General features: G+C 37.6%; 2 protein-coding genes across 5 annotated transcripts in view; one reads left to right on the top strand and one right to left on the bottom strand.

Annotated features, from left to right (window-relative positions):
* The window catches only part of RPP30 (ribonuclease P/MRP subunit p30), a 38,034-nt gene extending 23,602 nt beyond the window's left edge, over positions 1-14,432 (top strand). For 2 of the 4 annotated variants that reach the window (XM_058436222.1, XM_058436223.1), the window contains 5 exons: positions 798-914; positions 1,477-1,506; positions 1,903-1,940; positions 2,336-2,415; positions 6,560-6,756. In XM_058436222.1, the coding sequence (XP_058292205.1) occupies positions 798-914; positions 1,477-1,506; positions 1,903-1,940; positions 2,336-2,415; positions 6,560-6,669 (375 nt within the window). In that variant the 3' untranslated portion in view covers positions 6,670-6,756. Of the gene's footprint in view, positions 1-797; positions 915-1,476; positions 1,507-1,902; positions 1,941-2,335; positions 2,416-6,559; positions 6,757-8,253; positions 8,358-9,203 lie in introns of those variants that run through there. The other 2 variants (XM_032137053.2, XM_032137043.2) reach the window with 2 other exon arrangements.
* A 4,228-nt stretch (positions 14,433-18,660) lies between these two features.
* The window catches only part of ANKRD1 (ankyrin repeat domain 1), an 8,923-nt gene continuing 5,800 nt past the window's right edge, over positions 18,661-21,783 (bottom strand). Inside the window, exons 8-9 of the mRNA XM_032137028.2 lie at positions 21,519-21,617; positions 18,661-18,954 (exon numbers count right to left, since the gene is read on the bottom strand). Coding sequence (XP_031992919.1) covers positions 18,844-18,954; positions 21,519-21,617 — 210 coding nt within the window. The 3' untranslated portion in view covers positions 18,661-18,843. The remainder of the gene's footprint in view (positions 18,955-21,518; positions 21,618-21,783) is intronic.

Here is a 21,783-nt window from a genome sequence, read left to right as displayed (position 1 = left end):
TGGATCCCTACGTAGTAAGAGTACATTAAATAAAGAAGTTTCTGTTTCTCATGAAAAAAGCCAAGCTTGTATGGTGAGCTGGGCAAAATCTTCAAGGGCACTTCCATCTTTTTTGCTGTGCGGCTATAAGCCCAGTGAAAAATCAGGGGCTTTATTACTAAAGAAAAAGGAGAGGACAGATATCTGGGCAATTAGCAGGCTTTGCAGTAATGCTTTATAAAGGTATTGTAGTAAGGATTAAATATTATATATAAGACTTTCTTAGCATATAGTCAGCACTCAATTAACTATGGCTGTTATTCTCTCTTCAACATATAGGTAATAAATTACTTACCTGAAAGACCTTCCCACCCTTGGTTCTTTGGGCTTTTTTCAGCTCTTCATTTCTTTGTCTCTTTGTGCATTCATAGATCAGATTACTTGGTTTACTATGTTTGCATACAGTTTACTCTAAATGTAGGGAGTACACTTCTGTTTTCCTTTTGATAGTTCATGGAGTAGTAGCCCCTCTCTCACCCCATTGGGACTTTGTTCTTCTTAGCCTCTTCGTAATTCCTGTTTATGTAAAGTCAGCTTCCCCGCAGCCAAGTTAAACTCTTTTGATCAAGTAGAGCCACGGATTTATTTTCTTCTCCTTGTGGGTGGTGCCATTTGAGTGTTAATCTGTCTTTCATAAAGCTGTACCTTGACATGTAAGGGGTCAGTGGTAGGGAGTGAGGAAGGATATGAAGAGAGAATCAGTGAAAATGAAGTAGGCCAGTGCATGCTTATCTCTGACAGTTTTATTTCCTGTGAAGGCAATTGACCGAGGCCTGGCTTTTGAACTTGTCTATAGCCCTGCTATCAAAGACTCCACAATGAGAAGGTATACAATTTCCAATGCCCTCAATTTGATGCAAATCTGCAAAGGAAAGGTATGGTTCTATAATTTTAGGATGTTTTTCGCATCTGGCAGTTTATTATTAGTAGTACACTGGAATTGTCAAACTGACTCCTTTTCCTTAAAGCAGAATGTTCTCATAGCATAGGAACAAATTCTCCCATTTCAGTGAGCTCTGCAAGTTTTAAGGGAAAGAAAAATACCAAGGGAAGAATAATGTAAGGGAGAAAAAGATGTGTTGGAAGCCATATCTTTTGATAAAAATTTGCAGTTTACATACTGTGAAAGAAAAGTCTAGAATAACAGTGGTCCTCACTGAGTTGAATTAAGATATGTGACCTTTTCATCTTGTTTTTTAAACTTAATTCATCTTTACTAAGATCTGTTAGGAAAACATATTTTGTTTTTTAATTACAGATTGCCTTTAGTTTGACATGAAGTCTTTCATTTTTTTCCCCTTAATTATTTACCTTATCTTTAAAAGAAGTTGGTATTTGAGCCTTAAATGTTAAAATATGATTACTGGCTATTTATATTATGAAACTCCTTTTTTTGCATTTATCTAAGATTAATATTAATCACTTTCTATTTTGTAGAATGTAATTGTATCTAGTGCTGCAGAAAGGGTAAGTCTAGCATGAAGTACTTTGTTTTCATCTTTCAGGTTATAAAACTTTGCAGTTTCTAGGGGATAAATTAAAATAGTAAATGAATATTTGTTGCATTTTTTTCTGTTTTAACTGCACTTGCTCATTGTAATTGCTAAATAGTAAAATTTATCCCCACTTTCTTTAGGCTTCAACTTTTGTTTATATAATTAGTTTTTCTTTTATACTGTTACAAAATGCCTTTCAAGCTTCTCTTATATTTTCAAAAGCTATGAAACCCATCAAAATTATAAGGACTTAAATTTATGTAATTTTTTTATTTTTGGATACTTAAATATTCTATTAATTTGCTATAAGTCATTGAAATGTTATAAATAATTTTCTCATATCTACTCTTTGTGCATTTTATTTCAGCCTTTAGAAATAAGAGGGCCATATGACGTGGCAAACCTGTATCCTTTTCTGAGTAAAAAGTTGTTGACATTGTCTTTCAGGAAATTTTGAATTTAAAGTCGTATTATAGTTGAACATGTGTTTTTCTCAACCTTTTACTGTAAGTTTACCAATTAATAACTTCAAAAATAAATTATATAACATTATAGAGAGCTTTATGCTTCTGTTTTTTAATTAATTGTGAGATAGAAAAGAGGGAATGAGGGACTTCATATGATAAAAGCTTAGAGTTCAATGAGTCTTTTCTCAGATGCATGTTCCAGTTGGACTAAGAACCGCTGTTGAATTAACTAGCCTCCCAAGATGACCAGGTTAGCCGACACTTTCTGTTATGTTTGTGTTAGTCTCGTGTCCTTGGCTGACTCTGGGTTGAAATCTTTAATGCTCCCCCAAGAGGCTTGCTGTTTGGGCTCTCTGAAAGTGATGCCAAGGCTGCGGTGTCCACCAACTGCCGAGCAGCGCTTCTCCATGGAGGTAAGCAAGTTCTTCCAATACAAACTGAATGGTCATGTTAAAAGCAAGTCATTTTTACAGCCATACCTATTTTTATTGCCCTACCCTACAGAGTTCCTTTGGGGTCATCTTTTCTCAACCTGTTCTAACCACAGTCATCAAGTTTTCTCACCCTCACTTCAGGCTTTACTTTCTAAAGTTTGTGGAATGAATATAGTTTTCATTACAGAAATGAGTATTGAATAGTTCCTCCAGCTATACATGTGTGATCCTGCCCACATTTTGATAGGCTTCTAATCTCCCTTCCTTCTTCTCCCTCACCAGAAGGCCATGCTTTCCCTGTTGAAAATCTCTGTTTTAGAGAACTGATATGTTAAAAATATATGTTAAACTATTTATTAGGAAAACAAAACCAGCAAATACATTTTTAAAAATCCAACTAACAAAACATAGACTGTAACTTTTACATTTATTATAACTCAGAATGTTTCTTTTCCCATGTTTGCTTACATGGTCAAGTTGTGTCCAGACTGTATCTTTTTTATTTTTTTTTTCTTTTTTTGAATAGAGACAGAGTCTCACTATGTTGCCCAGGCTGGTCTTGAACTCCTGGGCTCAAGCCTCCCAAAGTGCTAGGATTACAGACGTGAGCCACCATGCCCGGCCAGACTGTACATTTTTTACTCACGTTTTGTATATGTACCTTTTCACTGACCGAGCTTCCTGCTCATCAGATGTTAAAAATTGAAAGTATGCTGAAACTTCGGAAAATGAAAGTGAAATTTTATTAAAACAACTTAAGCTTTTGATCACTGTTTTGTCTTCGTTATCTTTATAATTCTTAGGACTAATTGTAGTGGTTAAGAAGCAATTTCATTGCTATCACCCAAATGAATTTTAAACTTCAAAGTAGATTGCTACATATAGACTGAGTTATTTGTCATATGAATAGCTAGGTTATTGAGGGCTTGTGTGTTGGGCTTTATTGATCTGATTTCCACTTGAGAGAACTGCTTATGTATTGGCTTGCCATAAATTAGATGATTTTGCTTTTAGTTCCAACATTTTTAGTTTGAGATTTTTGTATTATGTAGCCTGGAACTCATCACATAAGCTTTGGGAGTGATCAAATTAATGGAGATTTTTAATAATGATTTTCTTGAAATTAGGGAACAGTTGATTCACACTTTCGTAGTTTTGTGATTATTTTGATCTATTTTAAATAAACAATCACCAGGATTTTGAGTAACAGTTGGGGTTCCAAAATGGACTAAACAAGAAACAGAAACTAAAATATAAATACATATATAATTTTATATATAGGAAAATAGGAAGTCCTGCATTTGACTTTAAGAACTCAGCTATTCAGCATATAATACATAATATGTAAAGTATTTTTTTTAGAATTTCTTTTTGTGGGTACATAGTATGTGTATATATTTATGGGGTACTGAGATATTTTGATATAGGCATGCAATGCATAATAATCACATCATGGAAAATGGGGTGTCCATCCCCTCAAGCATTTGTCTTGTGTTATAAACAATCCAATTACGCTGTTTTAGTTATTTTTAAATATACAATTAAATTATATTGACTATAGTCACCCTATTGTGCTATCATATACTAGGTCTTGTTCATTCTATTTTTTTTGTACCCATTAACCACCTTCACCTCCCTCTCAGCCCCCCACTACCCTTCCCAGCCTCTGGTAACCATCCTTCTACTTTCTGTCTCCAGGAGTTCAGTTGCTTTGATTTTTAGATCCCATGAACGAGTGAGAACATGTGATGTTTGTCTTTCTGTGTCTAAAATCAGGCTTTTATAGAAGCTAAACTTAAAGAAGACTTGTGAACTTCAGGTGGCATTACCATTCACCCCAGTGTACCCAGGACAGTTCTAGTTTATGCCTGCTGTTTCTGTGACCTTATTAGCACTTCTATTCCCTGAAGAGTGTCCTAAACTAGATGATAAAATATGGTTACCCTGGTTTTCGTTGCCATTGGGATCAATATGAGACGGTACTATGATGTGTTCTTAAGATTGCTAATTCAGCTTAGGTAATATTAGAAGAAATAACGGATTCTGAGGCAAGGAAATTCAAAGCCTCATTATTATACTCTCATTGATGAAATCTCAGCCAGCATCTGTATCATTCTGAGTGCCACATTTAAGAAGGACAGCAGTGCACTGAAACACTATTGGAAAATGTCTACTCGGTCCTTAAAGGGTCTGGAAGCCTCATGATGAGAGGAATCATGAGGGTGGTGCAGGCATGGATACCTGGCAAGCAGAAGACTTGGGACACATAGTAGTTGGCTTTCAACTTGGAAGGCTTGCCACAGGAAATCAGAATTAGGTTCTTTGGGGGTCCAGAAACCAATGAATAGCAATTCTGAGGAGGTTGTAGGGAAAGGACAGAGGAAAGAGGCCCAAGGTCAGAGTCTTTGGCCTGTGATTGATAAAGTTCATGCCCTCAATCAGCCCCTGGACCAAAATGAACCTGTTGGGGACACCTGCCTTAGCCCCTCGTGAACAAAATTATTCACTCGTAAATAATCCTTTAGATTTTCCTTGGCAAGATGATTAAAGGAAATACTATATGTGAAAACATTTTATAAACTAAAGCATACACAAATGTAACTTCTTGCTGTTACCAAGAAATGCATTTATTTTTAAAAGACACTAAAGAAATTAATGCATTTTGTTAAAAAGTGCTGATTTTCATAATGTTTTATTTCAGTTGATTTTTAGACTATGGGTACAGAATCAGTGATATAAATTAATAACTATAAGTGTGACGTTTTTCATTTGGTGAAATGGAAATCATTGCCAGTTTTTATTTTGAGGTTCTTATTATGTTGGCATTTTAATGACCTTGAGAGCAGTTTTATCCCTTTTATAATAAAAGTGTTTTAAAATAATTGGCAAAGTAGATTTACTAAGTTAATCTTGATAAATGGGAAAATAATGCTTAACACTTTATGGTTGACTTTACGTTTATTACTTGAAATAAGAAATAATTCATAGCTAAATTTCTGTTCAAGTTCTTTTGATTCTGCCACTTTTGTAGCTAATGGGTTTCTCTCTCCTCCATAATCCCTTTCCATTTCTAAGGACAGAGTTTGAGTCTGTTTTCATGACACTATGGCCTTTCATAAATTACCCTTCCAAACTCATTTTCTCCTAATTTTTTAGTATTCCTCCTTCACATCAGCCATCTTGTCCCCTAAACTATTTTACCTAGGTTCTTCTTACCTTTCTCTCCATGCCTTTGTAAAGGAATACTTCTCTTTTTCTTATTCCGTTTACCCTATTCCAAGTAGTGTCACCTTTATATAATACCTCATTGCTTTAACCAGATAGTTAATTCTTGTGGATGCCTCCATTCCTATTATATTTGCTCCTACTGTACTTCTCGCATGCATGTATTATAGGGAAAAGCACTGTCTGTTAGGAATCTTAATACCCTCTGTATTTGGACACAGTGCCTAGCCTATTGGTAGGTTTCTAGGAGAAATTGGTTAAATTTGAGTGGAACTCTTCTGCCAACCTAATCTAAGCATTTAATAATTTCTATTTATTCTCTGTTCATTGTCACCAGTTAAAGAGATCAATAAATTTATGAGTTTGATTTTATTCATTAACTCAACTAGTATTGAACACATTTTGCATAACCAGGCCATTGTTGAGTGTTGGCAATATAATGCAATTGATTCTTCAGAGGTACCTTGATGTTGTAATGAGAGAGATAGGGTACATGCTGTAAAATGAGGCAAGCATGTGCTCCACATGGGAGCCATACACTTGATTGCTGTGTTTGCTCTCCTGATTTGTCTGTTTACCATATATAAAGTCTCTGCTACACCAATGTCTGTGACTGGGTTCTGGCTACATAAGATGCCAGGGACAGACCATTAGAGATAACACTGTCCTGCAGTTTTACCCATGAGGTAATCTTTAGGAATGAATTAGATGTTAATAATATACTGATATTTGTGTATGTTGGGAAAAAAGATAATGACGGTAAATGGCACTAGCACCCATAGCAGTTCATTATGGCTTATCATTTACTATTGCTGTAAGCCAAAGTAATATGTTAAACCACCTCATTTAAAATTATGTCTTAACTTCAAGCACAATGGTTTCCCTGTTTGTTTTACAGAAACTAGAAAAACTGCTTTTGGAATTATTTCTACAGTGAAGAAACCTCGGCCATCAGAAGGAGATGAAGATTGTCTTCCAGCTTCCAAGAAAGCCAAGTGTGAGGGCTGAAAAAAATGCCCCAGTCTCTGTCAGCACACCCTTCTTCCCTTTTATAGCTCATCAGCCACAACAAAAATAAAACCTTTGTGTGATTTACTGTTTTCATTTGGAGCTAGAAATCAATAGTCTATAAAAACAGTTTTACTTGCAATCCATTAAAACAACAAATGAAACCTAGTGAAAGCATCTTTTTAAAAGGCTGCCAGCTTAATGAATTTAGATGTACTTTAAGAGAGAAAGACTAGTTATTTCTCCTTTGTGTAAGTGATAAGTAACAGCAAATATGCTTGAATAAGATGTTTCAGATATTTTTGTTTCATTTTGTTTTTGAGATAGGGTCTTGCTTTGTTGCTCAGGCTAGAGTACAGTGGCATAATCACAGCTCACTGCAACCTCAATCCTGGGCTCAAGTGATCCTCCCACTTCAGCCTCTCAAGCAGCTGGAACTACAGGTGTGCACTACCACAACTGGCTATTTTTGTTTTTTTTTGTTGTTTTTCCCTTGTAGAGACATGGTCTCACTATGTTGCTGAGGCTGGTCTCAAACTCCTAGGATCAAGCCATCCTCCCACTTTGGCCTCCTAAAGTGCTGGGATTACATGAGCCACCACATGCAGCCAGATGTTTGAATATTTTAAGAGCTTCTTTCGAAAGTTTCTTGTTCATGCTCAAATAGTAGTTATTTTGAAGATATTCAAACTTATATTGAAGAAGTGACTAGTTGATCTTGTTTTAAGCTTCTTTCATGTATTCATCAAATCAGCATTTTTTTCTAAAAGAAATTGCTATAGAATTTGTGGAAGGAGAGAGGATACACATGTAAAATTACACCTGGCCTCTTCCTTCACTGCTTCATACCTATGTGAGGTCTTTGAAATAGGATTCCTTACTTTTAGTTAGAAACCCCTAAAACCCTAATACTGATTTTCCTAATAGCTGTATTAAAAATAGCAAAGCATCGGACTGAACCAACTTTGGAAATAATTTTATAGTGGGATCATGTTAAGTAGAAGTAGCTTTTTATGCAAATATGTACATTTATGCAATATTAATGTCAGGGCTCTAAAACACAATGGAGTAGAGCCAGAGGTATATAACTGAATAAGAAATTTTTTTAAACAAGAGAAAGACAACTGTTCTGCGGGTTGGAGAAAATACAGTTGTTGTTGTTTTTTTTTTTTTGAAATGGAGTCTCGCTCTTTCCCCCAGGTTGGAGTGCAGTGGCGCGATCTCTGCTCACTGCAAGCTCCGCCTCCTGGGTTCACACCATTCTCCTGCCTCAGCCTCCTGAGTAGCTGGGACTACAGGCGCCCACCGTGTGTTTAGTAGAGACAGGGTTTCACCGTGTTAGCCAGGATGGTCTCGATCTCCTAACCTCATGATCCACCCGCCTCGGCCTCCCAAAGTGCTGGGATTACAGGCGTGAGCCACTGTGCCCGGCCCGAGAAAATACAGTTTTAAAAAGAGAGAGCTTTATAACCTCACCAATGAATACAAATGTTTAAATAAAATATTGATTAAAAAAACATTAAAACAAAGTACATCATGACCAGGTGAAATTTATTCTTTTTTTTTTTTCTTCTTCCTTTTGAGACAGGGTCTCACTGTCACCCAGGCTGGAGTGCAGTGGCACAATCTCAGCTCACTGCAACCTTTGCCTCTTGGTCTCAAGCCATCCTCCCACCTCTGTCTCCCAAGTAAGTGGGACCACAAGCATGCACCACCACATCCCGGCTAATTTTTGTATTTTTTTGTAGAGATGGGGTTTCGCCATGTCCAGGCTGGTCTCAAACTCCTGGCAGATTCAAGCAGTCTGTCCACCTCAGCATCCCAAAGTGCTGGGATTACAGGCACAGGCATGAGCCACCATACCCAGCCTTCCAGTTCTTTTTAATGCAGTATCCTTTATCATATTCATAGGTCAAAAGAGAAAAATCAGAATATTTTTAGTAGATGCCAAAAAGACATTTAATAAAGTTTAAAATCCACTCCTGATTTTTAAAATGACAGCAATAACCCGTGGCAAAATTAAAGTAGAAGAATATTGTATGCATACATATATATGTTCGTATGTGTCTGTTTTTTGTGTATATTAAATGTGATGGCTCCCAAAGCATTTTTCGCTACCACTTGGCCAGTTTGATGGATTAACCTACCCATTCCTTCTGTAAAACTGAGGCCGGTGCTGCTGATGCCACACACCAAAAGTCTGCCACTTCCTTGTGTGCCAGTTTGCTTTTTTCCTTCACCCTGCTTAAGTTCACCAAAAGTCAGCTGTGTTTATTAACAAATCTGTTTATGCCAGCCGTATTTAGCATTGTATGTAAATTATTTTTTTAAATATGAAAATTGATGAGCTGTTGGGGGCAAATGAAGAATTCCTGGGAAAAGTAAGTCAACAATTTGGAAAGGTTTGGAAAAGAGTCATTACAAAGAACTGCTGTCAAATTAGGTGTGAGAAGGATAACAAATTTCTGGGTGATCAGTAAAAACTCTGCACTTGGATTGCTTCACTAATGTCAAGTTCCTTTTCTGCTTTAAAGGAACTAGAATTCAAGAAAGACAACTTTGGATCTCTCATCAGAGAGCTCATACTCGCAAGAACAGGCTTTGACCCTTCTTTAAAAGATTGGTACCCAAGTATACATTTATCTATTTTAAGCTCAAAATGCTTCACAGGATGTATGTTCAATTTTTTGCGATGTCCCACCTTAATTTATGAATTAGTGATGTATCAGCTACAGTTGCACCAGATACAGTAAGATTTTCATGTTATAGAAAGGAGGTAAAATTATTTGCAGATATGACTGCCTTGGAAAACTCGTGAAATAAATGGGAAAAAAATAGAAATATAGGTACCTTTCAGCTTACATCCATTTACTACACATTTGTGTAGTATGTGTTTGCAGTTGTGCCTGCTTTCTATTCATACATGTTTATGCCATTGTTCACAATAGTAGGGCATGATGGCTGATCACCAGTGAATAGCAGAGGCAACTTTCCTTCTAATATTTACTTTCGTTAGAATGAACCACTAATTTAATTGCTACAAGATGACAATACCTCTGCCAAACCAAGATGAAGTTTGGCAGAGTGGCCAATTATGTACAAATACACAAAGACCAGTTTTGATTAATAACCTGTTAAATAATTTTAAAAGATGACACTATTCACAAAGACATAAATTACCAAGAAATGTATAGGGCCTCTATAAAGAAAACTTAAATGAAAGTAATAAGAGAATAAAGGGAAAATAAAGACTAGAATACATGGAGAGAGACATTCTGTTTTCTTGAATGAGATAAATTATAAATCACATTCTCCCCCAAATTACACATTTAACAAAATTTAAAATCAAAATACCTATAAGTATTTTTTGTTTCTTGTTTATGTGTTTGGTCTTTGGACTTGGTATTCTGGAAGAGTAAATATGAGAATTGGAAATTTCAGGGAAAAACCTAATGGGAGGGACTTACAATGCTGAATATTACAGAGTATAACAAAACTCTAGTACTGTAATTAAAACTAATTGGTGCAGAACTTCAGAAAGAACAGTGAAAAGAGCAGGAAGTCCAAGATCACACTTTAGATATAAGAAGAAATGCTGGATTGATTGTTCAGTAAGTGATACTGAAATAATTGGTTATCTATTTGGGAGAGGCAGTACAGCATACCAGTTAAGTGCATAGGGGAAAGAAAAACTAAATGCATTTAAAGCCCAACTTGCTAGTACTCATTAGCTATGACCTTGGGCAAATTATGTAACCTCTCTGCCTCACTTCATCTGTTCTCCCTACCTGTGACATTATTGCAAGGGTTAAGTAGGTTAGTATTTGTGGAAGGCTTACTTTGAACAGGGCCTATCATATAAAATGTACCAACTACGGCCGGGCACCATGGCTTACACTTGTAATCTCAGCCCTTCGGGAGGCCAAGGAGGGCAGATAACTTGAGGTCAGGAGTTCAAGACCAGCCTGGCCAACATGGCAAAACCCCGTCTCTACTGAAAATACAAAATCAGCCAAGCATGGTGGCCCGTGCCTGTAATCCCTGCTACTCGGGAGGCTGAGGCAGGAAAATTGCTTGAACCCGGGAGGTAGAGGTTGTAGTGAGCTGCGATTGTGCCACTGCATTCCAGTCTGGGTGACAGAGTGAGACTCTGCCTAAAAAAAAGAAAGTGCCAACTATTTTATTATTTGTTACTTGATTATGTTAACTTAAATATTGAAGTGTCAGCTATTATTTAAGAAAAAGCTAAGTCAAATCTCTATCTCACACCCAATACACACCCATAGTAAATCCAGGTAGATTAAAGATTTAAATTTTTTAAAAAACTTATAAAATACTAGAGGAAAATGTAAGTTAATTAAAAAAATAATAATCTTGGATTGGAATAGACCTGCTAAGCATGATCATCAAAGCCAGAAAACAAAGTTTGATTGATTTGTCTCTACATAACAACAACTAGGAAAGTACATTTACAATGCATATTCCAGGAAGGTTTCATGTGCTTAGCTTTTAAGAATTTTTTTTTTTAAATACCCAACATAACATGCTGTTAGCATCCACACAGATCCCTGTTCCCAGGGTGGTGTACCTATTTTGCAAGTGCTTCAGATTTTGGGTACTAATGACTTATCTTCACCCTTTTCCAGAGGATTGTCCTGGGCTGATGAGAGTCACTTTACCTGAAGATACCTGGGAAGTTTTGTCTCCTCTGAGGCTGGCCCATGGCCAGTGACTGATGCAGGACATTACAGCCCGGCCCATTGGCCTCGGTGGTACAATTTATGCTCCTGAGCACCCCATGGGATTACGCTGTGTGTGAATTTCTCCTGAAACCACATATTTGCCTCTTCTGCCCTGTTCTGTTTTTCCTCATTCCCTTATAGAGAACTCTCAGTAAGTCACTTGCACAAGAATCCTAATTTGAAATGCTGCTTCCGGGAGACCTGACTTAGAAAACTGGACAAATAAAGTTGATTTTTTTAAATGTCCAGTAACATGAAGATGCTGAACTTTCCGAGTCATTTAGGGGAAAATCACCACAAATATATCTGGCTGATCAGGTTGAAAGTTAAAAGAAAAAAAGATTATATTATAAAGTGGATATTTTCAAGGTGGTGTGGAGGGAGATACAATTTGATGCAAGTCATACTTTTTATGTCAATTTATTCTTCAGAAATAACTGGTTAATTATAAAGGGTGGATGGATAAGGATATTCACTGCAACAATGTCTTAAATGTGAAAATGGAAACAACCTAAATACCCAATAATAACAGGATTAAATAATTCATTGTACATTAAAACAAAAGAATACTGTCTATAAAGATGTCTAGAATAAGTTGTTCAGTTGAAGAAGTTGTAAAGCTAAATACACAATACCCATAATGTGCACAGAAATAATCAGAATGTCATGAAACCAGGATTATTGGTGATGTGTTGCTTCCTTTGTTACTCATTTCTGTATTGGCATAATGAGTATTGGGTGTTGAAGAAGAGGGGGAAGGAAGTATGACAGATGTTATGGGGAAAAAGCAAAGTACAACAGGAAGACACCTGGGGGGAACTAATAGAATCTAAGGACTCAAGGATGGCTTCCTGGAGGAAATACAGCTAGACCAAAGGGGAGGAATGAGGAGAAGTGATGTGATGGGGTGGAGTGGGCTGTAGTAGGAAGAAGAGTCTTCCAGGGAGCTGGCACGGCATGTGAAAACAGTAAAGCAAGTGCCTGTATTTTTTAAGGAACTGAAAATTTAGTTGAGTTGAAATTTAGAGTTTGGCTAGAAAAGTAACGAGAGATAAGAATAAAGAGTTAACAGCAGCCAGATTTTAAGGATTTTATAAGACATTTTTAGGCGTTTTTATTTCATCCTGAGGGAAATGTGAAGCCATCGAAGGGTTGAAAGAGGAGAGTGAGTTGATCAGCATTGCATTTTAGAAAAATCACTCTAACTGCAACTTGAAAAACATTCTGGAGGTAAGCAAGCCTGGAGGCCAGGAGCCTGGGAGGGCTGTTTGAGTGATCCAGATGAGAAGTAATGGTGACCTGAACTAGGGCAGAGGCACCTAGGATTGGAAAACATGGACAGATCACAGCACTACTTATGTAGTGTACTTGGTAAGACCTGGTGGTTGATTAAAAGAGAAGGGCGAGGGAAAGAAGGTCAAAAACAACTTCTAGGACTCTCCATTGGCCAGTGTGATGTGCCCTTCACTGAAGAGCAAACACAAAATGAAAGATTGTGAGCAAAGAGTTGAGTCAGTGAGAAGGCAAGGAGAGAACCTTATAAAAAAAAAATGACTGTGATTAAAAACTTAAAAATTTCCCCCAATGTGTTTATCTTTTCCATTAGCAGAGATAACTAAGAGTTGTCTTATTCTAATGGGATTTATTCCGTATTGTCTTTCATGCCCTCTACCTAGTTATTAGTGCAAATATTTATATGTGGCAACACAAAACTTTTTAACTCTTTATTCTCTTCTCTCATGTACCCTCCCAGCTCTTTAGGGGAGGTGGATTTGAGGCAGATACCGTAAAGAAAAGTTGGTCACATGGTGGTAACACATTGAAGTTATGCCACATGAGACATCAGCACTGGCAAGAGAAATGTCTGTGTTGTACGTGTTTCACTTGGAAGAAATTGAAGGACCCTGAGCCTTAAAAGTCTGACAAACTTAAGCCAGGACACCTGTGGGGAAGGTAGAGGGGCGTACAAACAAGATTGGGAGTCAGAGAGATAACAATGAAATCCCCCAATGCCTGTGGAAGGTGGACTCCCTGGATTGGTAAAATACTAGATAGAAAAGGTACAAAAATATTTCAAACCATTCTCACAACTCTATATGTGTCTATGACCAGATAACTGGAAGACCTTCTGGTTATGGACTATGCATATACACTCTCCCAGATGGTTAGAGGCATATCTAAGAGGTTAACATATATGATCTTATCCGAAATGGGTCTCGGTGCTAGTGTTACACATCAGACTTCATTGGTTTTCATGTATTTCCACAAGTACCAAACATTTCTCATATCTTTGCTGTATTCCATAGAGCAGTGTTCCTGTTACCTGGAACACTTAATGCTTGAATAACTCCTGTTTACCTTTCAGACAAACCCTAAAGGTTACCACCTCAAAGAAGTCTTTATAGAATCCTCATCATCTTAGACACTCAGTACTCTGTATTGTTTCCTTCATTGTATTTACAACAGACGGATACTATGCACTTATGCCTCACTTAACGACAGGGATACGTTCTGAAAGGTGCATCATTAGGCGGTTTTGTTGTGTGAACATCACGGAATGTTACTTACGCAAACCTAAATGATACAGCCTACTACACACCTAGGCTATATGAGCAATACAGCCTATTGCTCTTAGGCTTCAAACTTGTACAGCATGTCACTGTACTGAATACTGTAGGCAACTATAACACAATGGTAAGTATATTGTGTATCTAAACAAACATAGAAAAGGTAATGCACTACTATGATGTTACAACAGCTAGGATGTCACTATCGATAGAAATTTTTCAGCTTCATTTTATTTTTATGGGACCACCTTTGTATATGTGGTTCATTGTTGGCTGAAACATCATTCTGTGGCACATGATTATGTATTTATTCCTCATTATTCCTTTAATATTCATCTCTTCCAGGAGGGCAAGTCATGGACAATCACTTTTTCTCACCACAGGTCTTAGGACCTGGCCTAGCACCTGGCCAAGAACTACTGGCCTACCTCCTTTTATTGTGCTTCAATTTATTGTGCTTTGCAAATACTGAATTTTTTACAAGTTGAAGATTTGTGGCACCTCTGTAAACAGCAAGTCTGTTGGTGCCATTTTTTCAACATCATGTGCCTGTTTCCTGTCTCTCTCATGTCACATTTTGGTAATTTTCACAATATTAAAAACTTTTTCATTATTATTATATGTGTCTTGTCGGTTAGTGTTCTTTGATTTTACTATTATAACTGTTTTAGCCACAAATTGCACTCATATCGGACAGTGAACTTAATTCATGAATGTTGTGTGTGTTCTGACTCCATCGACCAGCTTCCCCATTTCCTTCCCTCTCTTCAGGCCTCTCCATTCCTTGAAACAAAACAATATTGAAATTAGGCCAATTAATAACCCTACAATGGCCTCTAAGTGTTCAAGTGAAAGGAAGAGCCACACATCTCTCTCAATCGAAAGCTAGGAATGATTAAGCTTATTGAGAAAGGCATATAGAAAGCCAAGACAGGCTGAAAACTATGCCTTTCACTCAAGTTGTGAATGCAAAGGAAAAGTTCTTGAAGGAAATTAAAGGTGCTACTTCAGTGAACACACAAATGATAAAGCAAAACAGGTCTTGCTGAACGGAGGAAGTTTTTGTGGTCTGGATAGAACACCAAACCAGTTACAATAATGGCTTAATCCAAAGCCTAATCCAGAGGCCCTAACTCTTCAATGCTATGAATGCTGAGAAGTGAGGAAGCTGCTGAAAACAGTTGGAGAACTGCAGCGGAAATTGGTTCATGAGATTTGAGGAAAGAAGCCATCACTGTAACATAAAAGTGCAAGGTGAAGCACAAGTGCTGATAGAGAAGCTGCAGCGAGTTATCCAGAAGATCTAGCTAAGATAACTGATTAACATGGCTACACTGAGCAACAGATTTTTAATGTAGATGAAACAGCCTTCTACTGGAAGATGCCATGTAGGACTTTGATAGCTAGAGAGGAGAAGTCAATGCCTGGCTTCAAAGCTTCAAACTTTGACTCCCTTGTTAGCTGGTGATTTTAAGTTGAAACCAATGCTCATTGACCATTCTGAAAATCCTAGGGTTGTTAAGAATTATGCTAAATCTACTTTGCCTGTGCTGCATAAATTGTACCACAAAGCCTTGATGATAGCATATCTTTTTACATCATAGTTTATTGAATATTTTAAGCCCATCATTGAAACCTACTGCTCAGGAAAAAATATATATTCCTTTCACAACATTACTGCTAATTGAAAATGCACCTGGTCACCCAAGATTTCTGATGGAGATGTGCATCTGATGAGGATGTACAAGGAGATAAATGTTAGTCTCATACCTGCTTACACAACATCCATTCTGTAGCCCATGGATCAAGGAGTCATTTTGAATCAAGTCTTACCAAGAAACACATTTCATAAGGCTATATGCCATAGATAACGATTCCTTTGATGGATCTGGGCAAAGTAAATTCAAAACCTTCGGGAAAGGATTCACCATGCTAGATGCCATTAAGAACATTCATGGGTCATTGGAGGAGGTAAAAATATCATTAACTGGAATTTGAAAGAAGTTAATTCCAACCTGTGTGGATGACTTGGAGGGGTTCAAGACTTCAGTGGAGTAAGTAACTGTTGATGTGGTGGAAATAGCAAGAAAACTAGAAGTGGAGCCTGAACATGTGACTGAATTGTTGCAATCTTGTCATAAAACTTGAACAGTTGAGAAGTTGCTTCCTAAGGATGAGCAAAGAAAGTGGTTTCTTGAGATGGAATCTACTCCTAGTGAAGATGCTGTAAACATTGTTGAAATGACAAAAAAAGATTTTGAATATTACATCAACTTAGTTAATAAAGCAGTAACAGGGTTTGAGAGGATGTACTCCAATTTTGAAAGATGTTCTATTGATAGTAACATGCTACCAAATAGCATCAGATGCTACAGGTTAATTTTTTATGAAAGAAAGAGTTAATTGATGTGGTAAGCTCATTGTTGTTTTCTTTCAGTAAATTGACGTAGCCATCCCAATCTTCATCAACTACCACCCTCATCAGTCAGCCATCCACATGGAGGGAAGACCCTCCACCAGTAAAACGATTATGACTCACTGAAGGCTCAGATGATCGTTAGCAGTTTTTTTTAGCAATAAAGTATTTATAAGGTAGGTACAGTGGTTTTTAGACATCGTGCTATAGCACAATTATTAAACCACAGTTATGTAAACATAACTTTTGTATGCACTAGAAAACCAAAAAAAATTGTGACTCACTTTATTGTGATATTAGTTTTATTGTGGTGGTTTGGAGGTCAAAAATCATGGACCCGTGTGTTCTCTCCTGGGAGGTCTTTGACATTGCCAGTCCCTGTCCACAAGAATTGTTAAATCTCTAGTTAATTTGCATTTTTCTAATGATCAGTGATGTTGAGCTTTCTTTTCCAGATGTTTGTTGGCCGCATGAATGTCTTCTTTTGAGAAGTGTCTGTTCATGTCCTTTGCCCACTTTTTTGATGGAGTTGTTTTTTCTTGTAAATTTAAGTTCCTTGTAGATTCTGGATGTTAGAGCTTCGTCAGATGGATAGAGTCTGAATAGCAATTATTTAAAAAGTCAAGAAATAACAGACGTTGGCGAGGTTGCAGAAAAATAGGAACACTTTTACGCTGTTGATGGGAATGTAAATTAGTTCATCCATTGTAGAAAATGGTGTGGTGATTCCTCAAAGATCTAGAACCAGAAATACCATTTGACCTAGCAATCCCATTGTTGGGTATATACCCAAAGGAATATAAATCATTCTGCTACAAAGATACATGCATGCATATGTTCATTGCAGCACTATTCACAATTGCAAAGACATGGAACCAACCCAAATGCCCATCAATAATAGACTGGATAAAGAAAATGTGGTAGATATACACCATGGAATACTATGCAGTCATAAAAAGAATGAGATCATGTCCTTGGCAGGGACATGGATGCAGCTAGAGGCCATTATTCTTAGCAAATTAACACAGGAGCAGAAAACCAAGCACTGCATGTTCTCACTTATAAGTGGGAGCTGAACAATGAGAACACATGGACACAGGGAGGGGAACAAAATACACTGGGACCTGTATGGGGAGTGGGGTGGGAGGAGGGAGAGCATTAGGAAAAATAGCTAATGCATGCTGGGCTTAATACCTAAGTGATGGGTTGATAGGTGCAGCAAACCACCATGGCACACGTTTGCCTATGTAACACCCCTGCATATCCTGCACAAGTACCTCAGAACTTTAAATTTAAATTAAAAAAAAAAAAATCACTGGTTAAGCCTTAATGGGAACTGCTTAAGGAATGCGGGTTGACCATGCAGAAATCATTCTGACCACCAGGGGTCTCTTTCTACACACCACTGGGACTGAAAGCTCGCTAGAATTCCTTTGTGTCTTTATGGCTCTCGGCCTAGCTGCTCAGTGTGGTGGTGGCATTTCGTGGCCTGTCACCTGGGAGCTTATCAGAAGAGCAGAATCTCAGGCCCCACCTGAGACCAGCTGAATCAGAAATCTGCATTTTAACCAGATCCCCAGGTGATCTGTATACATATTAAATACTGGGAGTGCTGTTGTACGGGACATTTCTAATCTGGAAAACTTGGAAAACAATGGGAAAAAAACCCTCCTATGTAGCTTTTTTTTTTCACATAGGACGTTTCCACCACACTTATAGAAGGACGTAGAGGTTTAGAGTTTCATTGCCTTTATTATGAATATAAAATATACGTACAATACAATATACATTTATACATTTACAGTTTGCATTTGCTTTCATCTTTTTTGAGCAAATTCAATTCTGCATGTCCCAGTTTGCCGCTGCTTCCACTGACTTGCACTTACACTCATGACGTTCTCTTCACCTGGGTACTCTGTGTACTCGGTAAAAAAAAAAAAAAATCCAGCCTGGGGGTAAAATAGCTGGCTTCACTGTCCTTTTCACAGAATCACTTTCCTTCCATTGTTTCCTTTCCTGTCCCTACATGCCTTCCCTTGCTTCATTCAAACTTCTGCATTAAAAATTCAGGAGAAGAGGGCTGCGATAATCAGCCCTCTCTTAAAAACTCTTACATGAGCGAATGACTCATTAGGCACTTGAACTTTGCTCTTTCACCTGGTTTAAGAACTACCTATGGGTGGGAAGGCTCTGAAAGTGTTATATACAAATGAAGCTCTGCTCACCAAATGGATGATCATGAAGGTCTGAATATCAGTAGTGTGGCAGTAAATAAATAAACAGAAATACATAAAAATAAATAGAGTTTCACTAAAGGAAATTTTAACACCTATAACCCTGTGCTTTCTCAAAACTTCATTAGGTACATCTTCACAACATGTTGATAAATAGAAACTAGATTTTATGGCTAGTGTCTCTTCTCTTGGGCCATGCCTTCAAAATGTTTGCCTCAGAAAGTAGCTATGCGAGAGGTCTTGTAGGAGTTCTCTTTGAGGCTGTCGAATATTGCTTTGGTTCCATTCTGCCAGTGTAGCACCAGATCCATCGGCGTCTTCCCAGCCTAATCAAATGAGATAAAAAAACTTGACTTTCAGGTGGGTGACATCTGTAAATTCACATTCTCTGTGTGTGTTTCATGAGATAAGTATTAGCTATATGTTATAACAGTGTTTTATGGTTTCCACTAGGAGTGATCTGCAGTTTATACTCAAACCAGCCCTTCACTGTTTCTCAGAGGGATGCTTTTGCCATTTTAGAGCAGCAATCTTTTTCACGTGGGACCATCCCAGGTATTGGTAAAATCCGTTGCCCCAGACACTAAGTGTCAAGAGCACCTCAAGTCATTTTGAAATTTATAAAATGCCTCCATACATCTTCCACTATCCTGTGGAATGAGCTCCCGGAGGTGGGAGCGTGCCTCTTGGACCAAGACAGTGCCTATCCATTTGAACAATAGTTCTTTGATTGATAAGAAATGATGGTAAATGAGCTGCATCAATAACTTGGCTTAAGGACTCAGGTACTGCTTGGGTACTATTACTGTTCCTGGGAGCAGATTTTTCATAACTTGTCAGAATTTTCAATGGACTCTCCCAGGAAATGTATTTTTCTTGGAGTTGATGGCAATGACATGTGTGAACAAATAATTTTTGAGACGAAATTTTGATTTCCCTTATACACGTCTCAAGATTTAAAAATATTAAAACCATGTCATCTCTCAATTCTTATCTATAGATCTGAGAAGTCCTAAATTTTTCTATCTCTATTCATTGAGAAGTTTCTTTTTAACCCAGTGACTGCAAATTGGCAGCTTTGAGATGCAAACCAGAATAGAGACCTGTTTTGTTTTGACCCAAACAGAACTTAGATTTTTGTTAAGATTAGTATGAATTGGCAACAGTTGGAAACCAAGAGATTTCCCAACTGAATTTGTGACTTTTATGAAAAAATTGGAAGAGTTAACAATATGGTACCCATGGTTCCACAGAGCAACATGGACTGGGTTGGGGAAGGGCCACCTTTAAAAGAGTTATGTGCACAGACCCTGACAGCCACACATTGAAGTCACTTATGCCATCTGCCCGGCACGGTGAGGTCAGTCTGCAGTCAGATTATGAGACCTGTAGGTATTTAAATTAGTGGCCCTATAACCTTCATTTTGGAACTTCCCCACCTCTGTAGTGTCTTTCTCTAGGAACGATAATCACTAGACATGAATATACAGTTTTGGATAATGAGAAAATATTGTATGCTGCTCCCAATCTCCTTAAGATGGCATCAATAGGTTATTGATCTTTGGGGGAAACATCAATCCATTGGGTCAATGACATTAATAGTTCCATAAACCTGATGCTAAGATCTAACTGATAACTCAGAACCCTGAGCCCTATTTGTATATTTTGGGCTACTCTTCCATAAATTCCTTGCACTTCTCTCCATTGAAATTTATATTGTGACTTTTCTGGCTACTTACACAGTCTCCCTAAACCTGTATGCTATTTGTCTCTGCTGGTAGTGTCTCACTGCCTGAAAAAAAGTCTTCACATTTTCTGCAGCTTTCAAGATTTCATTGAACCTGCTCTTTTTCTGATAGTTTAAAAAATTATTAGATAGACTCAATTCCAATATCTAGACTGAGGAAGCCCTACTGTTAACACTCCCATCCCAAGCAATCTTCATTTATCACCATTCTTTGATCCTGTCACCAAGCCAGATTTGTTTTAAACGATAAGATATTCTTCTTAGTCTTTGCAACACAAATAAGGGGAGAAAATTATTTGCATTTATATGATGACTGAGTTTCCCTACCCCCCCCCACTCTTTTTTGTAAAGTGATTCTTCAAAAGCTTCTTCAAAATTATTTCTTCAGAAATTTATACCTGTTCCTCTGGGCAATATTTTTAAAGCTTATATTAGATGGTGTTTGTCTGGAAATTGAGACCATGAGGGAAAGTTGGTTATGTTCCCTGCTTACAGATGAAGTTAAATTAATATGTACTTATACAAGAATTTTCAGGGCCTAAATATAGGAAATTATTTTGAGAGATGTGAAGACAAATCCAAGTGGAGAATGGATAGAAATTATCTGAAAAAAATACAGGCAAAAGCACAGCTACCCCTGGAAGAAAATGGTGACATTTCACATTGCTGTAAGGAGGAAAGGGACTTTCTGAATTACTCAGATTGGATATTGATTAACCTTAGTTCACTGGCTGCACTGACCCTTGTGGAATTTTAGGACATTTTGGAAATGGTGGATGCCTTTATTTCTAACTTCCTCAGGCTTGCACAGACAGAAATGGCCAAGGCAGATTGGACTTCTAGGTATTTGTGGGGATGAGCAAATTTTGACTATCTTTCATTTCCAAGACCAAATTGTAAAATAATTTTTATGCACTGTATCAGGCACTGAGGTCATAGCAGTATCTATGGCTTCCCCCATCTCTGGCTATGTGACCTGAGTCCTAGCCAAGATAAACACTGTCCTCGGGGAAATGGGTAGGGGCATTTAGACCATCGAAGACCCCTCAAATACTGCCATTGTGGGAGTCGTTTCACCTATTTAAGAAATGCTCCTGGAAATTGGAAAGCTTGCAAGCGGTGTTTCTTGTTTCCAGTACTTACACAGTTCTTGATGTTGAGATCCGCGCCATACATAATCAGGAGTCGGATCATCTTATAGCGGTTCAGTCTCACTGCATCATGCAAGGGGGTATCTCCTTCCTAGAGAAGCAGAGTCAACAGGTTCAAAGTGGGTCTGAGCAGCCATCCCATTACTGGGTATATACCCAAAGGACTATAAATCATGCTGCTATAAAGACACATGCACACGTATGTTTATTGCGGCACTATTCACAATAGCAAAGAGTTGGAACCAACCCAAATGTCC

This window comes from Hylobates moloch, unplaced genomic scaffold, assembly GCF_009828535.3.
Source record: "Hylobates moloch isolate HMO894 unplaced genomic scaffold, HMol_V3 SCAFFOLD_3, whole genome shotgun sequence".
NCBI classification, from domain to species: Eukaryota; Metazoa; Chordata; class Mammalia; order Primates; family Hylobatidae; genus Hylobates; species Hylobates moloch.
Note: the sequence above shows the minus strand (reverse complement) of the source record. Positions and strands in the feature narration are given on the sequence as shown.